At 41.8% G+C, this 24,379-nt stretch overlaps 1 protein-coding gene across 1 annotated transcript; it reads left to right on the top strand.

Moving 5' to 3' along the window:
* Positions 1–2,151: 2,151 nt before the first annotated feature.
* Positions 2,152–24,379, top strand: LOC139459708 (ras-like protein family member 12). Its single transcript, XM_071241386.1, has 5 exons — positions 2,152–3,411; positions 9,051–9,107; positions 13,223–13,296; positions 17,348–17,535; positions 18,477–24,379. Exons 1-5 carry the CDS (start codon positions 3,321–3,323, stop codon positions 18,778–18,780), a joined length of 714 nt encoding a protein of 237 aa, XP_071097487.1. The 5' UTR covers positions 2,152–3,320; the 3' UTR covers positions 18,781–24,379.

Here is a 24,379-nt window from a genome sequence, read left to right as displayed (position 1 = left end):
ACCAGTCCATCTCCTCCATACTCACCCAGTCTATCTCCTCCATACTCACCCAGTCTATCTCCTCCATACTCACCCAGTCTATCTCCTCCATACTCACCCAGTCCATCTTCCTCCATACACACCCAGTCTATCTCCCCCATACTCACCCAGTCTATCTCCCACCATACTCACCCAGTCTATCTCCCCCCATACTCACCCAGTCTATCTCCTCCATACTCACCCAGTCTATCTCCTCCATACTCACCCAGTCCATCTTCCTCCATACTCACCCAGTCTATCTCCCCCTATACTCACCCAGTCCATCTTCCTCCATATCCAACCAGTCCATCTCCTCCCATACGCACCCTGTCCATCTTCCTCCATACTCACCTAGTCTATCTCCTCCATACTCACCCAGTCTATCTCCCTCCAATTCCCACCTAGTCCATCTCCCTCCCATACTCACCCAATCTATCTCCTCCATACTCACCCAGTCTATCTCCCTCCATTCCCACCCAGTCTATCTCCCCCCATACCCAGTCTATCTCCTCCATACTCACCCATTCCATCTTCACCCCATAATAACCCAGTCCATCTCCCTCCCATACTCACCCAGTCCATCTCCCTCCCATACTCACCCAGTCTATCTCCCTCCATACTCACCCTGTCCATCTTCCCCCCATAATAACCCAGTCCATCTCCCCCCATACCCACCCAGTCCATCTCCCCCCATACTCACCCAGTCTATCTCCCCCCATACTCACCCAGTCTATCTCCCCCCATAATAACCCAGTCCATCTCCCTCCCATACTCACCCAGTCCATCTCCCTCCCATACTCACCCAGTCTATCTCCCTCCATACTCACCCTGTCCATCTTCCCCCCATAATAACCCAGTCCATCTCCCCCCATACCCACCCAGTCCATCTCCCCCCATACCCACCCAGTCCATCTCCCCCCATACTCACCCAGTCTATCTTCCTCCAATTCTCACCTAGTCCATCTCCCCCCATACTCACCTAGTCCATCTCCCCCATACCCACCCAGTCTATCTCCCCCCATACTCACCCAGTCTATCTCCCCCATACCCACCAAGTCTATCTTCCTCCCATTCTCACCTAGTCCATCTTCCCCCCATACTCACCCAGTCCATCTCCCCCCATACCCACCCAGTCTATCTCCCCCCATACTCACCCAGTCTATCTCCCCCATACCCACCCAGTCTATCTTTCTCCCATTCTCACCTAGTCCATCTTCCCCCCATACTCACCCAGTCCATCTACCCCCATACCCACCCAGTCCATCTCCCCCCATACTCACCCAGTCTATCTTCCTCCCATTCTCACCTAGTCCATCTCCCCCCATACTCACCTAGTCCATCTCCCCCATACCCACCCAGTCTATCTTCCTCCCATTCTCACCTAATCCATCTCCCCCCATACCCACCCCGTCTATCTTCCTCCCATTCTCACCTAGTCCATCTTCCTCCATACTCACCCAGTCCATCTCCCCCCATACTCACCCAGTCTATCTTCCTGCCATACCCACCCAGTCCATCTTCCTCCCATTCTCACCTAGTCCGTCTTCCTCCATGCACATCCAGTCCAAATCCATCCAATACCTACCCAGTCCATCTCCATCAAATATTCATCCTTTCCACAATACACCCCCACCCACCCTGCCCAATCTCAATGCACATCCAGTCCAAATCCATCCAATACCTACCCAGTCCATCTCCATCAAATATTCATCCTTTCCACAATACAGCCCCACCCACCCTGCCCAATCTCAATCCAATACACACTATACCCTATGGAGCACAGTACATGGAAGCACACTGCCATCCCTAGACCACGCAATCCTACCCGCTGCCCTCACCCAAATCATCCCTTCCCTTCCCTCCCTCGGGGGCAATTCTCCCCGAAAGCTGCCACCCCTACTCATCCTATTCCCCACCCTCGTTGAACGCAATCTTATCCCCTAGAGCTGTATGTCTTGATTTACATCGTAAACTGATGATACGAAGACGGCCGGGGTTATGATAACTGTTGGGGTTGAGTAAAGCCGCGGCATCTACTGGCGCTGAGGGGTGAAGAGACTCCGCTCCCATCCCCACAGTATCCTGAAATAGCACCAACACATGTGCGGGTCGGGCCTATCTCTTCCTTCGCAGTCGGGGTCCGTGAACGCGTAGGCTTGCCAGTCAGACACCGTCTTCCTCAGGCGCTTGAGGAACTGTGAATGATAGAGGCTGGCTGTATGTGCTGGAATTGGAGAATGCACAATGGGTATGAACCTACAGAAGTTTCGTAACTTCTTCTCAACGAAGGAAGTTTGGTGCTAGCACAAACTCACTCCAGAATGGGAGGATAACATCAGTGGAAGATCATTTGAGAGAAGGGTTTATAGACTTGGCGAGTGATCGGCGTCAAGGTGGTGGTGAACAGTTGAACGCTGGATCGGAAAGCCAGAGACCATCACAATCAAACTGTGGATGTAAACATAGCATGGTGGTTTCTTGGCATGGAGACGCACTGTAGTGAAACACTTTTATAACGAGGTTGTTATACACAGGTAGGCATATCGTGAATTGAGTTGTTGTTATAACGAGGTAACACAAGTTGAACTTGTGCCTTGGAATACCAAGTTTACGGACTATTTTGCTTCGTTCGGCCCCTGCTGGACTTACATAATACTTCAGAGTGGAAAGCAGCTGTATGGGGGAGATAGCGTGGAGGACACAGTGATAGCGTTCACTATAACAGAATCATGGCCGCGAGTTGAAGAAATTCGGATTTGAAAAGTAAACTAGTGCAGTTTTACCACATAAACATTCCCAAGCGGAAGAACCGTGACGCCATATATTCTTGGAAATTTCACCCAGGGGTACATTTTCTGTGTGAGGAAGTGTACTGAGCGAGTTCTGGGAAATTTTGGATTTAATTAAGCCTGTTTTGTTGGAACCAACATCTAGAAGCTATGGTCATCAACCGGTCAGAGTTCAGCTTGTGAATATTTTAATCAGCGCCAGTCTCAAGATAGCAGATAAACTATCCTTTGCCTCAACCTCATTTGAAGATTATCAATGGTAGTTTGAATCATACATATGAAACTAATTGGTACTGTGTTATCTACAAGCGCACGAAGCATGTAAATAATATCTAAGATCAGTTTGATATCAGTGTACATCATCACCTGTGACTTTTAGTTCAGATCATAAAAAAATGTGTTATGATTAGACGTCAGGGACGTCATTTGTGAACAAAAAAACATTTCTGTATTCTGTACGTCCCGAGCCATGTGGAAACCCTTCCCAACATTGTCAACAGGTGTTTAATCAAAATGTCGGGAAGAGGAAAGGTGTTTCATCGCAACGGTGGAGCACCGGAATACAACATCGCCCTGGTTGGATCTTTGGGGGTGGGGAAGTCAGGTGAGTGCACGTGCTGGGCTGTGACGTCACGTGTGACATCGGCCATGATTCCGTGTTGAGGTGTTACATGCCCTTGTCTCACGCATCCTCTCTCAGTGATCCCAGAGAGTTGCGGTGTACCATGTACCACATGTTGTTTGCTGCATACTATCTGTTTTTGTAATCTGTGAAGCCGGGCGCTAGGCTGGGGTATAACATACACCGAAACCTGTTGGATATTGGCAGGTGATACATTCAGCACGAGGAGGCAGGGATCGCGGAACATGTATAAACAAGAAAAACAATAATCGCATTATCACCCAGTGGTGGGATATGTTGATATATGTATCACGTATTGTAGCTGCACATCATCGTACACGTTGTAGCTTGTCATAATCGTACACTTTATAGCTTTACATAGTTACATGTTATAGCTTTACTCTTTACATAGTCAACGCGCTGTAGGTTGTCATAATCGTAAACTTTATAACTTTACATAATCTTACATGTTGTAACTTTACATAGTCCACATGTTGTAGCTTGTCAGAAATCGTAAATTTTATAGCTTTACATAATTTTACATGTTCTAGCCTTACACAGTCTCCATGTTGTAGCTTCACATAGTCTACACGTTGTAGCTTTACACAGTTTATACATTGTAGCTTTACATAGTCTACATGTTGTAGCTTCACATAGTCTACACGTTGTATCTTTACATAGTCTACACGTTGTGGCTTTACATAGTCTACACATTGTAGCTTTGCATAGTCTACACGTTGTAGTTTTATATAGTCTACACGTTGTAGCTTTACATAGTCTACACATTGTAGCTTTGCAAAGTCTACACGTTGTAGCTTTACAGAGTCTACACATTGTAGCTTTACATAGTCCACACGCTGTAGCTTGTTATAATCGTAAACTGTATAGCTTTACATAATCTTACACATTGTATCTTTACATAGTCTACACGTTGTAGTTTTACATAGTCTACACGTTGTAGCTTTACATAGTCTACACGTTGTAGCTTTACATAGTCTACTTGTTGTAGTTTTACATATTCTATACATTGTGTCTTTACACAGTTTATACATTGTAGCTTTACATAGTCTACACGTTGTAGCTTTACATAGTCTACATGTTGTAGCTTTACATAGTCTACACGTTGAAGCTTTGCATAGTCTACACGTTGTAGTTTTATATAGTCTACACATTGAAGCTTTACACAGTTTACACATTGTAGCTTTGCATAGTCTACACGTTGTAGCTTTACAGAATCTACACATTGTAGCTTTGCGTAGTCCACACGCTGTAGCTTATTATAATCGTAAACTTTAAAGCTTTACATAATCTTACACATTGTATCTTTACATAGTCTACACATTGTAGCTTTGCATAGTCTACACGTTGTAGTTTTATATAGTCTACACGTTGTAGCTTTGCATAGTCTACACGTTGTAGTTTTATATAGTCCACACGCTGTAGCTTATTATAATCGTAAACTGTATAGCTTTACATAATCTTACACATTGTATCTTTACATTGTCTACACGTTGTAGTTTTACATAGTCTACACGTTGTAGCTTTATATAGTCTACATGTTGTAGTTTTACATATTCTATACATTGTGTCTTTACACAGTTTATACATTGTAGCTTTACATAGTCTACACGTTGTAGCTTTACATAGTCTACATGTTGTAGCTTTACATAGTCTACACGTTGAAGCTTTGCATAGTCTACACGTTGTAGTTTTATATAGTCCACACGCTGTAGCTTATTATAATCGTAAACTTTAAAGCTTTACATAATCTTACACATTGTATCTTTACATAGTCTACACATTGTAGCTTTGCATAGTCTACACGTTGTAGTTTTATATAGTCTACACGTTGTAGCTTTACATAGTCTACACATTGAAGCTTTGCAAAGTCTACACGTTGTAGCTTTACATATTCTATACATTGTGTCTTTACACAGTTTATACATTGTAGCTTTACATAGTCTACACGTTGTAGCTTTACATAGTCTACACGTTGTAGCTTTACAGAATCTACACATTGTAGCTTTACATAGTCCACACGCTGTAGCTTATTATAATAGTAAACTTTAAAGCTTTACATAATCTTACACATTGTATCTTTACATTGTCTACACGTTGTAGCTTTACATAGTCTACACAATGTAGCTTTACATAGTCTACGTATTTTCACCTTACATACATTGCAGCCGCTCGCTGTGGCTACACATAATCATACACAATGTAGGATAAATAATTGAAATTTGTGAATTATTTTTGGGAAATTGTCAAAAGTAATTTCGGGACTTTTCTAAACTTCAAACATTACGTGAAGAAGATCACGTGTACTCCTAAAACATGCCCTTGAACATGTATGCATTAGATTAAGTTAAGACCTAGATATACACCTTATCAACGGTAGCGTCCTATACTATCAGAGGGGTTACACTGTTCCAGTGAGGGTGGGGAGGTGTCACTAAATATATTTTAACCCAAGATGTATGTAGTGCGTGTGCGTGTGTGCGTGCGTGCGTGCGTGCGTGCGCGTGCATGCGTGCGTCCGTCCGTGCGTCCGTCCGTGCGTCCATGTGTGTGTGTGTGTGTGTGCGTGCGTGTGTGTGTATGTGTGTGTGTGTGTGCGCGTGTGAGTGATTTAACGCTGCTGTTTCATTTGAAGTGGCAGTGATAGCACTCGTTGGTGTTTGCGTCGTGGGTGATCAGGTTGTCATTGGTGCTGCCATTACTCCCATCACGGCAGCCTGTACGTACTTGTGTCTGGTCCCATCTTCGCGAGGCAAGAGCGTTAACTGACTACACAATTCCACTTTCCATCCTTGCCGAACTTGGCTGGAATTCCGGAGTTACATGATGGCTGGACTGCATAGTGACTTAGTCTAATCAAAATTGCGTGACGAACTAGACATCCGATTGGCAAACAGCACGGATTTCAACGTGCAGATTTCTGTCGACTGCGGGATTTGCAAATCATTAGCACCGCCAGCTGTATGTCGACAGATATTTTGCAAAGTCTTTTCATGTTTTTAGTCAAAGTGCTCAAGTCATCTGATGCACTTCGTGTGGTTAGACCCGTTTTATATAGATCTTGATTATCGATAAAATCGTCATTCCAGTGCACCGCCATTTTGTTGGAAGCAAATGCAAGAGATACGAGAGGTGGAATCTGATTGGTCAATTGGGGGCACATAGAATGGCATAATTCGTAATAGCCACTGGTAGCTTCTCATCGAGCCTGTAAATTCCAGGCAAATTCTGCGAGGAAACTGGATTTGCCTCGGAAGATGGTCTGGATAAGCAAGAAATTGGTAGCATGAGCACTGATACACACTGTTGTGGTACTCGAACACACAGTCAGACGGTGCCCAGTCAGGTTGCACATAGTAATACCTCACGGTCACTATTTAGTCAGTTCGAGGCATGGGCATGTAGAATCTAGACTAGGTATTTCGGGCTTAATACGTATACCCCACATCACAGAAAACATGATCTCATGCATGTTATTTATTAGCGTGTGACAATCCTTGAAAATACCCTGACTTTGTCATTACTTTTATACAATTTGAGATGTTGGTAGATATAGGCATCTTTTTGGTTTGATTGAAAACCAACAATTTGTTTTACAAAAGTAAAGTAATAAGGGGTTATTTAACTTGATATGATATATACTGTCAGGCAAAAGAAAGTATACACTCATGTTTGATGGTGACTAAAAATGAAACAAACAAGAATTGGTTATTTGATGGTGATGTATTTAATGCGGGTATTATAGTTATGTTTTGGACCTCAGGTTTGCAGTGTTTCGGTGACTGTTTTTGACGTTTTTAATCATTTGGTCGAATCCATATGAAATTTAGTCAAGTGAAAACTTACTTTTGCCCTGTAGGTTAGGTCAAAACGTATTTGAGTCTTAACGTTTTGTGTATGCAATTAGTTTGGTTATTTAAGTTTTGCTGTCGGAACTTTTCGGAGATTTATTAGAAAGAAATAACATTGCCTGTATTTCTTCTCGACAAAAAACCCTTGTTTGTACCGCATCAGGGTGAAATGAATACAGGACTGGATGAAAGCAAGGAATCTTAATGTAGTGTGGTTGCCAAATGTGTATTCTGTAGCTCCTGGTAGGTAAAACAATTTGCATGTGTCGAAAGAATTAAGAGAAATATAATTTGTCAAGAACAAAAAACCCAGGCCTGCACCCAAAAATATCATGGTCGACCCTTCATGAGCATAAGCCCGATTCGATAATGGTATTAGACATTATGCTCTCTATTATCGTTGATATGACGAGTTATCCCTCTGGCAGTTAGACCCCGTTAGTCCAACAGGTCACTTACCTTCAGACATCGTCAGAATTAACAAATACACGGAATAACGAGTCCTCGGTATTTATTGAGTACTGTCGTTTAAATAATATAAAACAAATCACATTCTCCATATACATTTTAGTAGCATGATCGCAGTAAATTGGTTTTTACAACAATAAATGGGAATGTCTGTTCGAATTCGGCAAAATCAAGCATGCGAAGTTAACAAAGAACTTTAACTTAAGCTTCAGGTATGTCGATGATCTGAAATCGATCAGCAATGGTCAACTAACCATAATGATTTACCCACCTGAACAAGTGATGAAAGAGACAAATGAAACCGTCTCATCTGTTTCATTTTAAGATCTGTGCAATAAGTTTCAGAGTGCAAACAACAAATGGCCATAATACTGTATGTCTCACATTTCACAACGTTGGAGATACGATCAAGCATACTCTTTTTACGAAGTTTTCAAAGAGCGTCATACGAAATCGCCCAATGAAATCGGTTTCGGTAGATAATTGAAACTGGTTATTCTCTGGCATTGACGTGCCAACAAAAAATCGCCATAAGACTGTATGTCTTACATTTCACAACGTTGGAGATACGATCAAGCATACTCCTTATACGAAGTTTTCAAAGAGCGTCATACGACTCTTGATCAAAAGTTGCTTGAACAGGGTTAATAGGGGTTAATAAAGCCAGAATCGTACAATCGTCGAAAATTTGACGCATCAGTGACAACACTTGTGGCTGATGTAATTCCCTTTTTCGACTTGTGCCGTATGTTCCCGTGTTTCAGATGAACAACTGACTTCCATTTGCATGTGTTTTTGATGGGTGCCACCGTCGGGGCAGGATACGCTCACCTTCTTGCGAACACCTAGTATCAACCTATTTGATAATGATTCATAAACACATGCTTATGATAGAGTCTCAATCGTACAATGGACTCTGCTTTTAGTGGAGATTTCTTACTTTCACCGCTGTTTTTGCCTTTTAAGCCCAATGAAATCGGTTTCGGTAGATAATTGAAACTGGTTATTCTCTGGCATTGACGTTTAATATTATGGTTATGGCAATGGTTTTTGTCACTTTTATTTTTTAACGAAATTGTTGACTGATAATGCAAAGTTTGGTTCCTGCAGACATTATAAACATATATCCCTGGGTTTCCATACGAACGGAGCCTTGATAAATGGGGTTTCAACATGTGTTCAATTAAATAAATGAAGAAAAAAATAAAATTATACTTTTTTGCTTTTGAAACGTACAGATACACTTTATGCTTATTCATATTGGAAATGCTGATTTGTTTTTAGCGCTCACCGTCAAGTACATAACAAAGCGGTTCATCATGGAGTATGATCCTGACCTTGGTGAGTAACACTATAGCCAATATACAAACGTAACTGAATTGTGAAGATTCCGGGGTAGAATAGGTCTTCAGCAACCCATGCTTACCGTAAAAGGTGACTATGGTTGTCGTAAAAGGCGACACACGGGATCGGGTGGTCAGGCTCGCTGACTTGGTTGATGCATGTCATTGATCCCAATTGCATGGATCGATGCTCATGATATTAATCACTGGAATGTCTGGTCCAGACTCAATTATTTACAGACCGCCGTCATATAGCTGGAATATTGCTTAGTGCGGCGTTAAACAACAAACTACAAGCTACTACTGAGTTGTAACTGTGTAGACAATTGTAAGTTTAGATACATTCATGGCACGTCATACACCACATGCTATTTAGCAGATAATCACATGTTGAAAGTAGTATTAATATATATCAATGCACGTACGTAGCATATACAGTATAAAACCAACAGAGAGCAGCAAACGACGGGTCTACGTGTATAATTCACACGTCCATGAGTGTTGCCCTGTAATATTAGTCACTGACATATGCAGCACCATCACTCAGGGATGTTCCAGTTATTTGAAACATTATGTTTATAGTACGTTTCATTCTTTATGCTATGACAAGTATATTTGTCATGTGAATGACTTGTTGAAAATGTGAAAATGAAAACGAGTATGCCAGACCTATCACTCATGAATGGTGTGTGCAACAGCAGAACCACCACTTGACCGGGACTGTTGCAATATGTGTATCAGTTATCATAGCATACTACTATCCTGTACATAAACACCCATTCTATAACACATTGTTATAACGTACCATTCAATACCATCGTTATCACCTACCATTCTATAACACATTGTTATAATGTACCATTCTATACATCTGTGTATCAAAATACCTTTCTGTAATCCTGAGCATAACCTAATAGTTCTATAGCACGTCATTATGTAGCATGTTATAACCCGTTGTTATAACGCTCCATTCTATACACATTTGTATCAGTTACCAGATTACCTTTTTATAATCCTGTGCATGACCTACCATTCTATAGCACGTCATTATGTACCATGTTATAACACGTTTTTATAACGCTCCATTCTATACACATTTGTATCAGTTACCAGATTACCTTTTTTATAATCCTGTGCATGACCTACCATTCTATAGCACGTCATTATGTACCATGTTATAACACGTTGTTATAACGCTCCATTCTATACACAATTGTATCAGTTACCAGATTACCTTTTTATAATCCTGTGCATGACCTACCATTCTATAGCACGTCATTATGTACCATGTTATAACACGTTGTTATAACGCTCCATTCTATACACAATTGTATCAGTTACCAGATTACCTTTTTTATAATCCTGTGCATGACCTACCATTCTATAGCACGCCAATATGTACCATTTTATAACACCTTGTTATAACACCCCATTCTATACACATTTGTATCAATAACCAGATTACCTTTTTTATAATCCTGTGCATGACCTACCATTCTATAGCACGCCAATATGTACCATTTTATAACACCGTGTTATAACACCCCATTCTATACACATTTGTATCAATAACCAGATTACCTTTTTTATAATCCTGTGCATGACCTACCATTCTATAGCACGCCAATATGTACCATTTTATAACACCTTGTTATAACACCCCATTCTATACACATTTGTATCAATAACCAGATTACCTTTCTATGATCCTGTGCATGACCTACCATTCTATAGCACGCCAATATGTACCATTTTATAACACCTTGTTATAACACCCCATTCTATACACATTTGTATCAATAACCAGATTACCTTTTTATAATCCTGTGCATGACCTACCATTCTATAGCACGCCAATATGTACCATTTTATAACACCTTGTTATAACACCCCATTCTATACACATTTGTATCAATAACCAGATTACCTTTCTATGATCCTGTGCATGACCTACCATTCTATAGCACGCCAATATGTACCATTTTATAACACCTTGTTATAACACCCCATTCTATACACATTTGTATCAATAACCAGATTACCTTTCTATGATCCTGTGCATGACCTACCATTCTATAGCACGCCAATATGTACCATTTTATAACACCTTGTTATAACACCCCATTCTATACACATTTGTATCAATAACCAGATTACCTTTCTATGATCCTGTGCATAACCTACCATTCTATGTGTGTATACATTGGGTAACACATGTTTATAATGTACCATTCCATAACACATGTTTATAATGTACTATTCCTTAACACGTATATACCGTACTATTCTATAACACCTGTGTGTAACGTATCGTACTATGACACGAAGGCATAACCTACCATTCTACAAGACACGCGTATAACATGACACATGGCATTACCTGCCATTCTATAACACATGTATAACATGTATCCGTTATCATAATATCTTTCTACAATCCTGTGCATAACCTATTTTTGTAACCTACCATTCTATACACGTGTGTATAACGTATCATTCTATAGCATATAGGCATAACGTACCATTCTATAGCACATAGACATAACGTACCATTCTTTTACACATGTGTATAACGTACCATTCTATTGCATTTAGGCATAACGTACCATTCTATAGCACATAGACATAACCTACCATTCTTTTACACATGTGTATAACGTACCATTCTATAGCATTTAGGCATAACGTACCATTCCAAAGCGCACGTGTATAACGTACTATTCTATAGCACATAGACATTACGTACCATTCTTTTACACATGAGTGTAACGTACCATTCTATAGCACATAGGCAAAACATACTATTCTATAGCACATCTGTATAACGTACCATTCTATAGCATGTAGGCATAAGGTACCATTCTATTGCACGTTGGCAAAACGTACCATTCTATAGCACATCTGTATAACGTACCATGCTATAGCATATAGGCATAACGTACCATTCTATTGCACGTAGGCAAAACGTACCATTTTATAGCACATCTGTATAACGTATCATTCTATAGCATATAGGCATAACGTACCAGTCTATTGCACGTAGGCAAAACGTACCATTCTATAGCACATCTGTATAACGTACCATTCCATAGCATTTAGGCATAACGTTTCATTCTATAGCACATAGACATAACGTACCATTCTATTAAACATGTGTATAACGTACCAGTCTATTAAACATCAGTTTAACGTACCATTCTATAGCATATAGGCATAACGTACCATTCTATAGCGCATAGGAAAAACGTACCTTTCTATTAAACATGTTTATAACGTACCATTCTATGACATTTAGGCATAACGTACTATCTATAGCGCATAGGAAAAACGTACCATTCTATTAAACATGTGTATAACGTACCATTCTATAATATTTAGGCATAACGTACCATTCTATAGCCTATAGGCATAACGTACTATTCTATAACACATGTTTATCACGTACCATTCTATAGCCTTCAGGCATAACTTGCCATTCTATAACACATATGTATTGCGAACCATTCTATAGCGCATGTGTATAACGTAACATTCTATAGCACATAGGCATAACGTACCATATGTTATATTATATAACACATGTGTATAACGTACACGTTACTACAGGACGCACGTGTGTTTCTTTAACCTGCATGTCCACTATGTATTTGTGAGCTCTCGGCGTCAGATGTCTGGTCAGCGCCAATGTTAATGTCTGGTCAGCGCCAATGTTAATGTCTGGTCAGCGTCAATGTTAATGTCTGGTCAGCGTCAATGTTAATGCCTGGTCAGCGTGAGTGTTAATACCTGGTCAGCGTGAGTGTTAATGTCTGTTCAGCGTCAGTGTTAATGTCTGTTCAGCGCCAATGTTAATGTCTGGTCAGCGCCAATGTTAATGTCTGGTCAGCGTCAATGTTAATGTCTGTTCAGCGTCAGTGTTAATGTCTGGTCAGCGTCAATGTTAATGTCTGGTCAGCGTCAATGTTAATGTCTGGTCAGCGTCAATGTTAATGTCTGGTCAGCGTCAATGTTAATGTCTGGTCAGCGCCAGTGTTAATGTCTGGTCAGCGTCAATGTTAATGTCTGGTCAGCGTCAATGTTAATGTCTGGTCATGCTTCCATGTATGTTTACAGAGGGGACGTACACGAAGCACGAGGACTGGGACGGCCAGGAGCTACTCGTCAATATCATGGATACCTGTGATAAGGTAACACACCTTGTGTGCTCTGATGAAAGTAAATATATCAGTATTTGCAAACTAACGAGTGGCAGACAATGACATGTCATTAAAGGGTTTTAGTTCCTTGTGAGCTGAGATATAACGAGCCACGTGACGTAAATCCACCATTTCTTCAGTGAACAGTTCACTTAATCATTTGAGGAAGTGCCACATCACCATTACTTGTTGCCAATGGACACCAACCCACGTGGTGCCACGGGACCCACATCCGGTTCTGGCATGACGCGATCCCAGTGCCACCGGACCATATTTGGTCCCGAGTAAGCGGCCACTTTAGACAATTAGTATTTAAACGGGGAATATGCTCTGGTAGTTTTAGCAAGTTTGATTCAAATTATTCAAAATCATAATTTCTGTCCGATATGATAGCATGATTCATGTGAATCTAACAGTTAGAGATGAACCTAACTGACACCACTGGAACCATTTTGGAAATGGGCACGAGACCGCGAAACGCTGCCCCTTCATCAGGCAAAGGGATCCAGATAATGTCTTGAGCCATTGAGTATATGTATATTTATGATATCATTCACATTGGGTATTTAGTAGCTTTCTTTTGGTATTGTAAGTATACTCTACTACCTTGGATCTATCTTTTGGGTATTTTTAAACTAATGAGTAGACATTTTTTAAAAATAATTCTGCTTGAAATACTTTGTTCAGATTACTTTTAATTTTCTCTTTCTAATTGCAATAAGCGAGTTGTAGCAGTTTTGTGCATTATTCGGTACAGTAGTGTGTATGTATAGGTGATGCAAGCAGTCGATCAGTACATAAGGTTGGGTAAAGATATTCGGGAACGCAAGCTGAAAAGGCAACATAGGGTAGTTGAAGAATGCAAAGTGCCTGTTAAAAATAACGTGTCAGAGTAACGCATGCTAAGTAATACCATGACGTCTCGGTGTCGTTTATGTCAGTTTGGTATATGGCAGTGCAGCAAGCTCAATTTACTACAGATAAGGACCAAATGCCATGCAGAGCCAACATATCACACCATGTACTGAAAATAGTATAACTTGCATAAGAGCGTGCTGTTGTACGTACGTAAAGCGTGTCTTGTACGTAGATGGCGGGACCACCTGTTGTCTGCATTGAGGGGTGCTGTTATTCATACAAACAGAGTAGTCATCGTAACTGCAGTACAAATTTCCAAAACACATACATATGTAGTTCAAGCACTTGTTGTTTTGGAAGTAGCCCAGATGAATATTTTACCTTTGCAGCTCGAAATAGCATTCAGGTCACGGTGCACCTTACACACATTGTAGAGCAACACCACCATAGCATTTACCCTAACATTTCCACAGATTTGAACTAGATAAACGACAAAGGATACAGTTTGTGACACCGCTGCATTGTCTTGTAGAGTTCCTCCATACGGGTTCATTAACAAGGTGCTGTTTGAACTGTTGGTGGCTAGGATAGGGTGAGTTTGTGTCTAGGATAGGGTGAGATTGTGTCTAGGATAGAACGAGTTTGTGTTTAGGATAGGGTGAGACTGTATCTAGGATAGAACGAGTTTGTGTCTAGGACAGGGCGAGTTTGTGTCAAGGATAGGGTGAGATTGTGTCTAGGATAGGGCGAGTTTGTGTCTAGGATAGGGTGAGATTGTGTCTAGGATAACGAGTTTGTGTCTAGGACAGGGCGAGTTTGTGTCTAGGTTGAGGCGAGTTTGTTTCTTTTGGTTGAAGCTCACCTGAACTGAACGATCCTGTGGCCTCATTTCCCTTCCCGTTGTCTGTCCGTCATAAACATTTACTGTTAATTTTTGGAGTGAGTGAATTGTGAAACAGTATTCCAGTTTATCACGGAGTGTCGGCTTAATGTGGGAGGAAAACCCGAAGTGATGATGGTCTCAGACGTTTACCGCTTTGGTGAAATCCGCCAGCATGGGTATTGTGCTGACAAACCTAGAGATACTTTTACGACATCCCCATTATCCATTATGTCTTTTGATGCTTAAATCTTGTATAAATAATCCCAGCAATGGCGACTGTAATATTTGCCCAAAGAACTTAAATTCGATTTTAAACATGGCCGCAAAGTCAGCCATATTGGATTTGCAATATTTGCCCATTAGGCAACCATTTTTGCATGTATCGTTATGAAATATGTTATGCATTCAGCATTTATTAAGCGATACAACATGTGGTTTTTATTTTAGTGTATTTCTATTTAATTTTTTTATCTTATATATGCTCTCTCTTCAAATCCCGTGTGACCACCTCCGTGGTCTAGTCCCACCCTGTGTACTTCTTGTTACCATGTCTGGCGGTCGGCATTAAGGGGCTAAAACAAGGCATGGTCGGCTCGGAGTCGGGGTATTCATATTTCATAGATCACATTAAACCCCATTTCACCTCATCTCAAATCCCATGTTAGTACAGCAATGGTGTCTCTCGAAGATGCTCAGAATTTAATACTGTCGCCAGTGCAGCCATATGGAAAGAGTCATTTCACCAATTATTGGGAGATCACTGCAGATATCATTATGAAAGAGTCGCACTATTTTCTTGTCCCAGCGCTTCTGTTACCCATTTTACATATTTCTGTTTACAATTCAGAAAATCAGGTGAGCTAAAGAGTCTTGTGGCGCTTTTTGTCTTTTGTATGAACCCATTTTCAACGACGTTTCTCGTTAATTAGAGAAAGGGTTACAAACTGTTTGCGTTCACTTGACGACCTAGATTGTAGATGAGATACACAGCACAGTTGGATACCCGCCATTTTGGTTGTCTAAAGCCTTCATGCGTGGTTACTCGTGGGTGTATGAGAATCTCAGACCTGTATCCTTCTAGTGTATCCTAGGGGGATACTGATATGCAGTAGGAATATAGACACTGGCAAACTGTCATGAAAATCATCATAATCATACGCTACATTCAGGGCATGTTTGGCTTCGCTGCTTGAATGAAGTCAACCTCTTTCAGTGAGATGTTTGTGTATGCATGCTGGAATAGTTTGCATGTAAGGCACATATTTGACTGAGGCAAGTGAAGAGAAGATATTTTGGTGCTTTTTTGGCCGAGATGTTGTTTGATTCAAGGTTGAGATAGCTTAGTGGTTACAACCTTGGCCATCACGCAGATATATCAGGTTCTATTCTGCACGTTGAGGAATATATGGCTTTTTACAATATTTATGGGTGTATCAAGCCCCTGTATACCGAGATGTTGCTGAAACTGCGTAAAATCATACTCGCCCATTGTGTTCGGGTGGTTATGGATGTTGTAAGTCAGGTAGATGCACTAAATGGGCGTTTTATGAATTTGTAAAATGTGAAAACCTGTGATTGTGTCATGATATTGTTTGGCGGTGCGGTTTGACGTGATACTAATTCGACACAAGTTCGACACAAGTTCAAATCTACTTCGACGCTACGTTTATCGTTACTTCTACACGATAAATGTTGCAAATGTGGCGCGTCTGGTGGGATGCTTATTTCGACATGAACGACGGGGCACGGGTGGACCAGTCGTCTAAGGCGCCGCGATTCGCTGTGCAGAGTTGAGTCCCTTAGGCACGCCAGAAACCCATGATTGTGGGTTCGAATCCAGGTTCGCCTCGATTCTGTTTCTAGGTTTGTAAGCACCAAACCCATGCTCGTGGGTTTCACCGAAGTGGTAAACGTCTGAGACCTGCATCACCTCGGGCTTTCCTCCCACATCAAGCTGACACGCCGTGATATGACTTGAATACTGTTAAAAGCGGCGTTAAACCAGACTGACTCACACTCGACATGAACATATCATCAGGATTTGATGAGGTTCCTTCAGTATGTCCATGTTATATATAGGCTTAGTATGTAACAGTGCAGTGCAGACCCGTCGAGATCTCCAAGCAACCCATCCTTGCAAGAAGCGAGTAACGGGATCGGGTGGTCAGGCTCGGTGACTTGGTTTTCCTGCAGTACAACCATCGCTGTTACGTGAATTGCTTAGGCTGGTGACGTATTGGTATCACACTCCATGAAACATGACATACGCCCTGCCTCATCCATATCTCTTATTCCCGCCAGGACGACAGCGAGGCAATGCGCTATCTGAAGTGGGCAGACGGCTTCCTGGTGGTGTACAGCATCACCAGCAGGCAGAGTTTCGACAAGGCCCGGGAGTATCTGGACCTGGTCACTCAACACCTGAAGAACACGTCCAGAGAGTGTCCGGTCGCGCTGGTCGGCAACAAGATTGATCTGGAGAGATACAGGTAGGCTGCTACTGGTTGTAAACAGATCTACGCCAAGCGACCCACTCTTTGGTCAGTCCCGCCATTCCCGAACCCTCTGACGTACATTAAGGACCTACATTTATGGTGAGAGACAGGTTTTTATCGCAACATTATTCAGTACATCCACCATGTCGATCCAACACTTTTTAGCAGTCTGCTTTAAGGTCGGGAAAAAAGGCTTGTGGTTATTTTAAACCGCATAAACCTTCTATAGGATGAGGTCCCGCTTTGAAAAGGTCATGATTAGTCAGAGGTCAAGGTCATCTTCAGGTTTATCTCCTTTTTTAAGATACTTAACTACTTATCATAATCTACCTGTTGAAATAGGCATGGGGCTCTAAGAGAACTTAGAACTTGTACACTATGCTGGTTGGTTGGTTTGTTGTTTAACGTCGCACTAAGCAATATTCCAGCTATATGACGGCGGTCTGTAAATAATCGAGTCTGGACATTCCAGTGATTAATATCATGAGCATCGATCCACGCAATTGGGATCGATGACATGCATCAGCCAAGTCAGGGAGCCTGACCACCCGATCCCGTTAGTCGCCTCTAACGACAAATATTGGCGTTTCTATTCTTGAACAGATTACTCCTTAATGCAGTCTCATGAACAGTTAAACAAGAAAAAAAAAAGAAAAAGAAAAAAAAAGCCTATGGTTAGACACTTCGTCTCTGTAAATATATAATTTTGTTGGAAAGAAACAACTACTTTTAAATTGAAATGAACCCTACTGAGATGGAAGATTCAGAATATGTGGAAAATCTAGACTTGCTTCATAAGGGGAAAAGCATTACAGTGAGGACTGGGCGGGGGGGGGGGGGGGATAATATGGTTTGTATGCCACGCTTAGATAGTCTTGCACCCAAACGTACAGCTCAAGGTTTCGTCTTAAATAAAATACCATTTTTCATTTCAGACAGATCAGCAAGGCAGAAGGGTCTGGGTTGGCCGCAGAAGTGGACTGTTCGTTCTTCGAGACGACGGCAGCCGAGGAGTTCGAGCACGTGGAGGGCGTGTTTCAGCGCGTGCTGCAGGACATTCACCAGGAAAAGTACGGTCATGTGTTACAGCCACTCGTTATATCGGAGGACAACGCAGCGTTCTTTGCTTCTGCCCGCAGACCTAAGTCCCCCAGGGGGACGTCTGACCGTAAGGAGGAAAAGAACACAGCCAAGAAAACCCCCACAACATTCAACAAACTGTTTAAGATATTTAATTGACGAAGTTCATGGTGATGATACTACAAGCACTAGGTCATTAGATGCAGAAAGCCAGTCTATGTACATACATGCCGTATGTGTGTTCCTGAGATGTGAATAGTTCATCAGCGTTCTCGCATATGACGTCACGAGATTCTGCATGCAATTCCAGATCACGACTGGTTACCTTTAACGGAATCGGTGCCTATGGTGGCGCACTATTTACGCTGGCTTTTGTCATATGTCTCATCAGTGGTCAGTGAAGTCAAAACACGTCATAAGGTGAAAACACAATGGCTGTGAATAGTCTAATCGATAACCCTACAAATGGAATCGTACTATTATGTTTGCTCATCATTTTGGGAAAGTGTGGGTACGTCAGCTTTCTCCCAAAGGCGCAATGTTCTGTGAAATCATTTGCAAGCAACCATGACGAGACATGATTGTCTGATGTGAAACATTGGTATCATGACACATAAGCATCTAAATATGTCGAATTAGACCCGTACACATCGAGGATGAAACGACCTTGGTAAATTATGTATATTCTCAAGGAACGAGTTTTCGGACCTCTGTCAGTTCAGCGTTCTTGCGTTCACTCGTAATCTTAATACGTGCATTTTGAAATATTATTGATATACATGTATCTTCATGCCCAGTGGCACGAAATAACCTTAGCTCTGCAGTCTCTGAAGTAAAACTATATGTTGTTAAATTCTCGTTTATATGCAGCAGAAAGGACTAGAGACAATTTTAACTTACTTGATATTTAAACTTTTTAAGTTTTGTTTCAGTGTCTATATGGCAGACTAGAATAAGATACGCGTTGGTTGTAGCACCGAGATCGCTTTGTGAACGGGTCCATGGGTTCGTTGCATAAATCAGCATCGCAAGCGTCTGTGGTTGGTGTTCACACGTCACACACAAACATCTTGGCCCCGTTCCACAAAGCGATCGTTACGCTAATGTGATCGTAACTCGTACTTTAACATTGGCTTACGACAGTCGTAGCGCTAAGGTGATCGTAACTCCCATACTTTGACATTGGCTTACGACAATCGTAGCGCTAAGGTGATCGTAACTGTCATACTTTAACATTGGCTTACGACAATCGTAGCGCTAAGGTGATCGTAACTGTCATACTTTAACATTGGCTTACGACAATCGTAGCGCTAAGGTGGTCGTAACTCCCATACTTTGACATTGGCTTACAACAGTCGTAGCGCTACGTTCGCTTTGTGGGGCGGGGCCCAGGTTCAAGCCTGCGGATGTGGGAATTAATGTCAATGGATCAGGGTGTACCCTCCGAATCGTAACTAGTGTGCTGCCTACCTTGCGTTAACTCCACTCACTACCGCACCGATGAGCATGATCACATTCATCTAATGCAAACCACCATCCTTCCACATCAACTTCAACATCATCTCAGTGTGACGGTATTGACCTGGGTCCCGTTCCACAAAGTGATCTTAGCGTTAAGATGATCGTAACTCCCGCGCATTAACATGGACTTACGATGATCGTAGAACTAAAATCGCTTTGGCCAATAAGGCCATGGGACCCGTCTCGCAAAACGATCGTGGCGCCACAACTTTCTTAACTCCTATAGTTAAAGCTTCACGCAATACACTTCCGATGGTCTTGTGTAATTCACAAACTGCGTCGCGCTTGCTTTTATTTTCATTTTGAAGTGTTTTATTTACTTTGAGACCGAGGTACAAGATGCCACATACCTTTCTCGCTGTGAAGGGGTACAAATATATCACAAGGTGTCAGAGTAACAGACTCTGGAACTCGTTCTCTAACTTGTTACGCGAAATAGGATTACTAATTATGGTGCTTAAACCAAAACCAGGCTTTACCGCGCGAAACTATTTGCGTGGCAACGGAGTTCAAAACAAAAAATCCATCACTGCTTCAATTCCTATGTCCTTTGTCTACATGAGACGATAATATACACGTTTACATGAAGGCTATGTTACATGGACCATATCACATTGTAAAATATATATCACAGAGATCATGTTATATTATGTAATTTATTATGTTCATATTTTATGACGTCGTTGTACAGGCATCATCATCCGTAGGGATATATATGCGTGGGTCGTATTGTGGCATACACTGCACGTACTGTTAGTGTGGATTGCCTACATGTATTGGGTGACCGGCTCATTCTAACCATACACCCGTCTTAACGCATACTTTCCGAAACTATAGTGTAAAACAAACAATGTGTCATCCATAACGCATCTCCATTGAGTCTGGTCATGTTTGGGGGCACGGGTGTCCCAGTCGTCGAAGACGCCGCGATTCGCTATGCAGAGTTGCGTCCCTTGGGCCTATGATTGTAGATTCGAATCCCGGTTCGCCTCGATTATGTTTCTAGGTTTGTCAGCACCATACCCGTGCTCGTGGGTTTCACCGAAGTGGTAAACGTCTGAGACCCGCATCACTTCGGGCTTTCCTCCCACATTAAGCTGACACGCCGTGATATGACTTGAATACTGTTAAAAGCGGCGTTAAACACAACTCACTCACTGGTCATGTTCGTTTCTGGTGCACATGGGAATCATCCTTATCAATACATGTTATCATACGTCTTTGTCTAATTAATCGACCTTGCTGTTTCGACTTAATATCACATACGCTTTTATGAGCTTAAGCCTTCGGTGTAGCTATCGGGGGTGGGAGTGGGGATGGGGGTACAGGTGTTATTCTTGTAGTTTTTTTATTTATTTATTTGTGTGTTCGTTGTTCAGTTCCGCAGTCAGCAATATTCCGGCTATTTCACAGCGGCCTGGATATTATCGAGTCTAGACCAGACAAACCAGTGAATGAAAGAATGAACAACGTCCGAAGGCGTCGTGCACGTTGACATTCAATAAACCAAGTATCGAGCCTGACCACCCAATCCATTTCCTGCCTATTACGGCAACTATAGGTTTTCCCGGAATCACTGCGGTAATTCGACAGGGGCGGTCGGGTAGCCTAGTGGTTAAAGCGTTCGCCCGTCACACCGAAGATCCGGGTTCGATTCCCGACATGGGTACAATGAGCGAAGCCCATTTCTGGTGTCCCCCGCCGTGATATTCCTGGAATATTGCTAAAAGCGGCGTAAAACCATACTCACGCTGATATCCTCGCCGTAATATTGCTCGAATATTGTGAAAAGGGCGTACTCACTAACTCAGGGGCAGTCGTAAAGATTCAACTTCTTGTACGTGACTGTTCTCAACCGGGGTCAGGTCTTCACGGCCATGACTCCCCACCGTGGTATCGCATCGTGCTTTCCACTTTGAAGTAGGTCACTGTGAACGTCTGGGCGTTTACTGCAATCATGCTTTCATGGCTGTTTAATACTGTTTATCACTCCAAAACATCCTATCCTATTTTGCCTGCAGTTATTCAAACATTGTACCGTATCATCGAGAGAAAAGGGGTGGTAATCATTATGTATAGTTCATCAAGGTCACATGTTCATTACAGCACAACGTGCTTACTCATTTGGTATACACCGTTTTATGTGCTACGTTCTATGATGAGTCACCGTGCTTTCCGTGTATTGAGTTTAGTGGCATGATGTATATTATCACCTGTTTTTGTTGTCGTTATTAATTAATGTAAACAAATTAAATGCACATAGATACAACAGCTGTTTAGTTTAATGAGCCCAGTTGGTGGCAGGCTACAGTATAGAGCTTATACAGCGGCGCGACGTTCGCTCTCCTGTTAACGTTGTTTGTTTACAGATAATCAACCATTTTGACCCAATTTGGTGTAGCATGACCCTGATGGCGCATGCCTTGGGTGGTTGGGTAGCTAAGTGGTTAAAGCGTTGGCTCGTCACGCCGAAGACCCGGGTTCAATTCTCAAATGAGTCGAATGGGTGAAGCCCATTTCTGGTATATCCGCCCTGGTATGGCACGAATATCCCTAACGGCGGCGTAAAACTCACTTCAATCACACACTGAGAGCAAAGCAGGTATCCTGGATCCCTGGATACGATGCGCTTGCACTTCATCAGCCTGGTTCCCTGGGTAGGCTGCGCTTGCGCTACACCAACCTGGTTCCCTGGGTAGGCTGCGCTTGCGCTACGCCAACCTGGATCCCTCGGAAGGCCTGTGAAGGCTTGTGAAGGCAAGGCTTGTGGTTAACGCGTTGGTGCTTATTAGCTTACTTACAAACAGAAACAGATTGCTGTGATTGCCAGCTGATAACACATAGATCGCGATAATGACTTTATACTTTATCATTTAGAGCTCTCCTCCTACATCAAGCTGACACGTCGTGATAGAACTGGAATACTGTTCAAAACGGCGTTAAATCCAACTCACTCACTTAATCACAAAAACGAAAAACATATTTCTTGTCATGATATTTCCATTGCACATTTTAAGCCTTTACAGGTAGGTGTATCGAAGGATAACCGTTAAGACATTGTTTAAACATTGTTTGTTTAAGATAGGCACATACATGACTAGAAGATTTAAGTTAAGATTTCAAGCTTCGGATATAACGAGAGCAACATGACCTATAACATAGCTTCGGTATATCCGGAATTTCTATCCACGTGTTCATTATGCCACGATTACAGGCAAAGGCCATGCTTCGGTATAGACGATATTTGAAGTCAGTTCCTCGTTTCATCCGGAGTTGATAGCCTATGTGCATTGTCAACACAACTCGACTCAAAATATGCATGTATGTATTCCCACACGGAACCATGCTGGGCGGAGCGCTAAGACCGGAAGTACATATTAGTGGATTGTGAAACTAAATTGGACTAAATTAACAGCCCAAGCTATAAAGAACCAACTACTTCCATAGCTGTTTTGAAAACACAATCTGAAAATTCGCCATCAAGTATAAAAACACGTTACAGGTGTAACAGATTATGTATATTATGTGGCATAGACATTTGTTCAAGAATCGCATGGTTGTCCAGAGAGGCACAGGTCAGGCTCTATCAGCGCTCTTCTGCAAATTTTCATTGACATAAATTTCATAAACATTATCAGATCGGAAGTAACCCTGATTCCAATATGAAACAAATCAGGGTATGTCTTTCCTTCGTTTCAAACATTAATATTTTTGGTAGCATTTTTTTTTTTTTTGCATGTTTAAGGTAATGTGGGGAATATTAATTTTGTTATGATGTAATGGAGACTGCGGTATCCCCTTGCCAGATGTGTAGTGTGTCGGCCTCTTTCATACGTCATGAAGAATGCCATGTTGTCGGTGTGATAGATGATATGCTGTCGGCGAACTGATTGTATCCATAAAAATTTCGTTCACAAACAAAGAATACGAAGGTGAATTATGACTGAGCCAGACATAATTACCACAATATCTTAAAGGTCAGAAAAACTTAACAATCATACATCGAAAAAAAATCCATACAAAACACCGTTCTCCATGAGACAACTACTTGGTTTTTTTCTTGGCCTTGTGTTTTTTGTACTAACTTTATTACATGCTACTTTACGCTGTGGAGTGTATTATGTACTTTTTTATTATTCACATTTCAGTTTAGTTTTGTAGCAAGCATAAACTGTTTACGTTGCGACTACTTATGTACTTGTGGAGATGTACATATACAGAAGAATAAACTTGTCAC

This window comes from Haliotis cracherodii, unplaced genomic scaffold, assembly GCF_022045235.1.
Source record: "Haliotis cracherodii isolate W230 unplaced genomic scaffold, xgHalCrac1.p SCAF_1, whole genome shotgun sequence".
NCBI lineage: Eukaryota > Metazoa > Mollusca > Gastropoda > Lepetellida > Haliotidae > Haliotis > Haliotis cracherodii.
Note: the sequence above shows the minus strand (reverse complement) of the source record. Positions and strands in the feature narration are given on the sequence as shown.

Coding starts and splice junctions, on each gene's coding strand:
- LOC139459708 (XM_071241386.1), top strand. CDS start 3,321: ATGTCGGGAAGAGGAAAGGTGTTTCATCGCAACGGTGGAGCACCGGAA. Junction 13,297..17,347: donor TCATGGATACCTGTGATAAG/GTAACACACCTT, acceptor TATTCCCGCCAG/GACGACAGCGAGGCAATGCG. Junction 17,536..18,476: donor ATTGATCTGGAGAGATACAG/GTAGGCTGCTAC, acceptor TTTTCATTTCAG/ACAGATCAGCAAGGCAGAAG.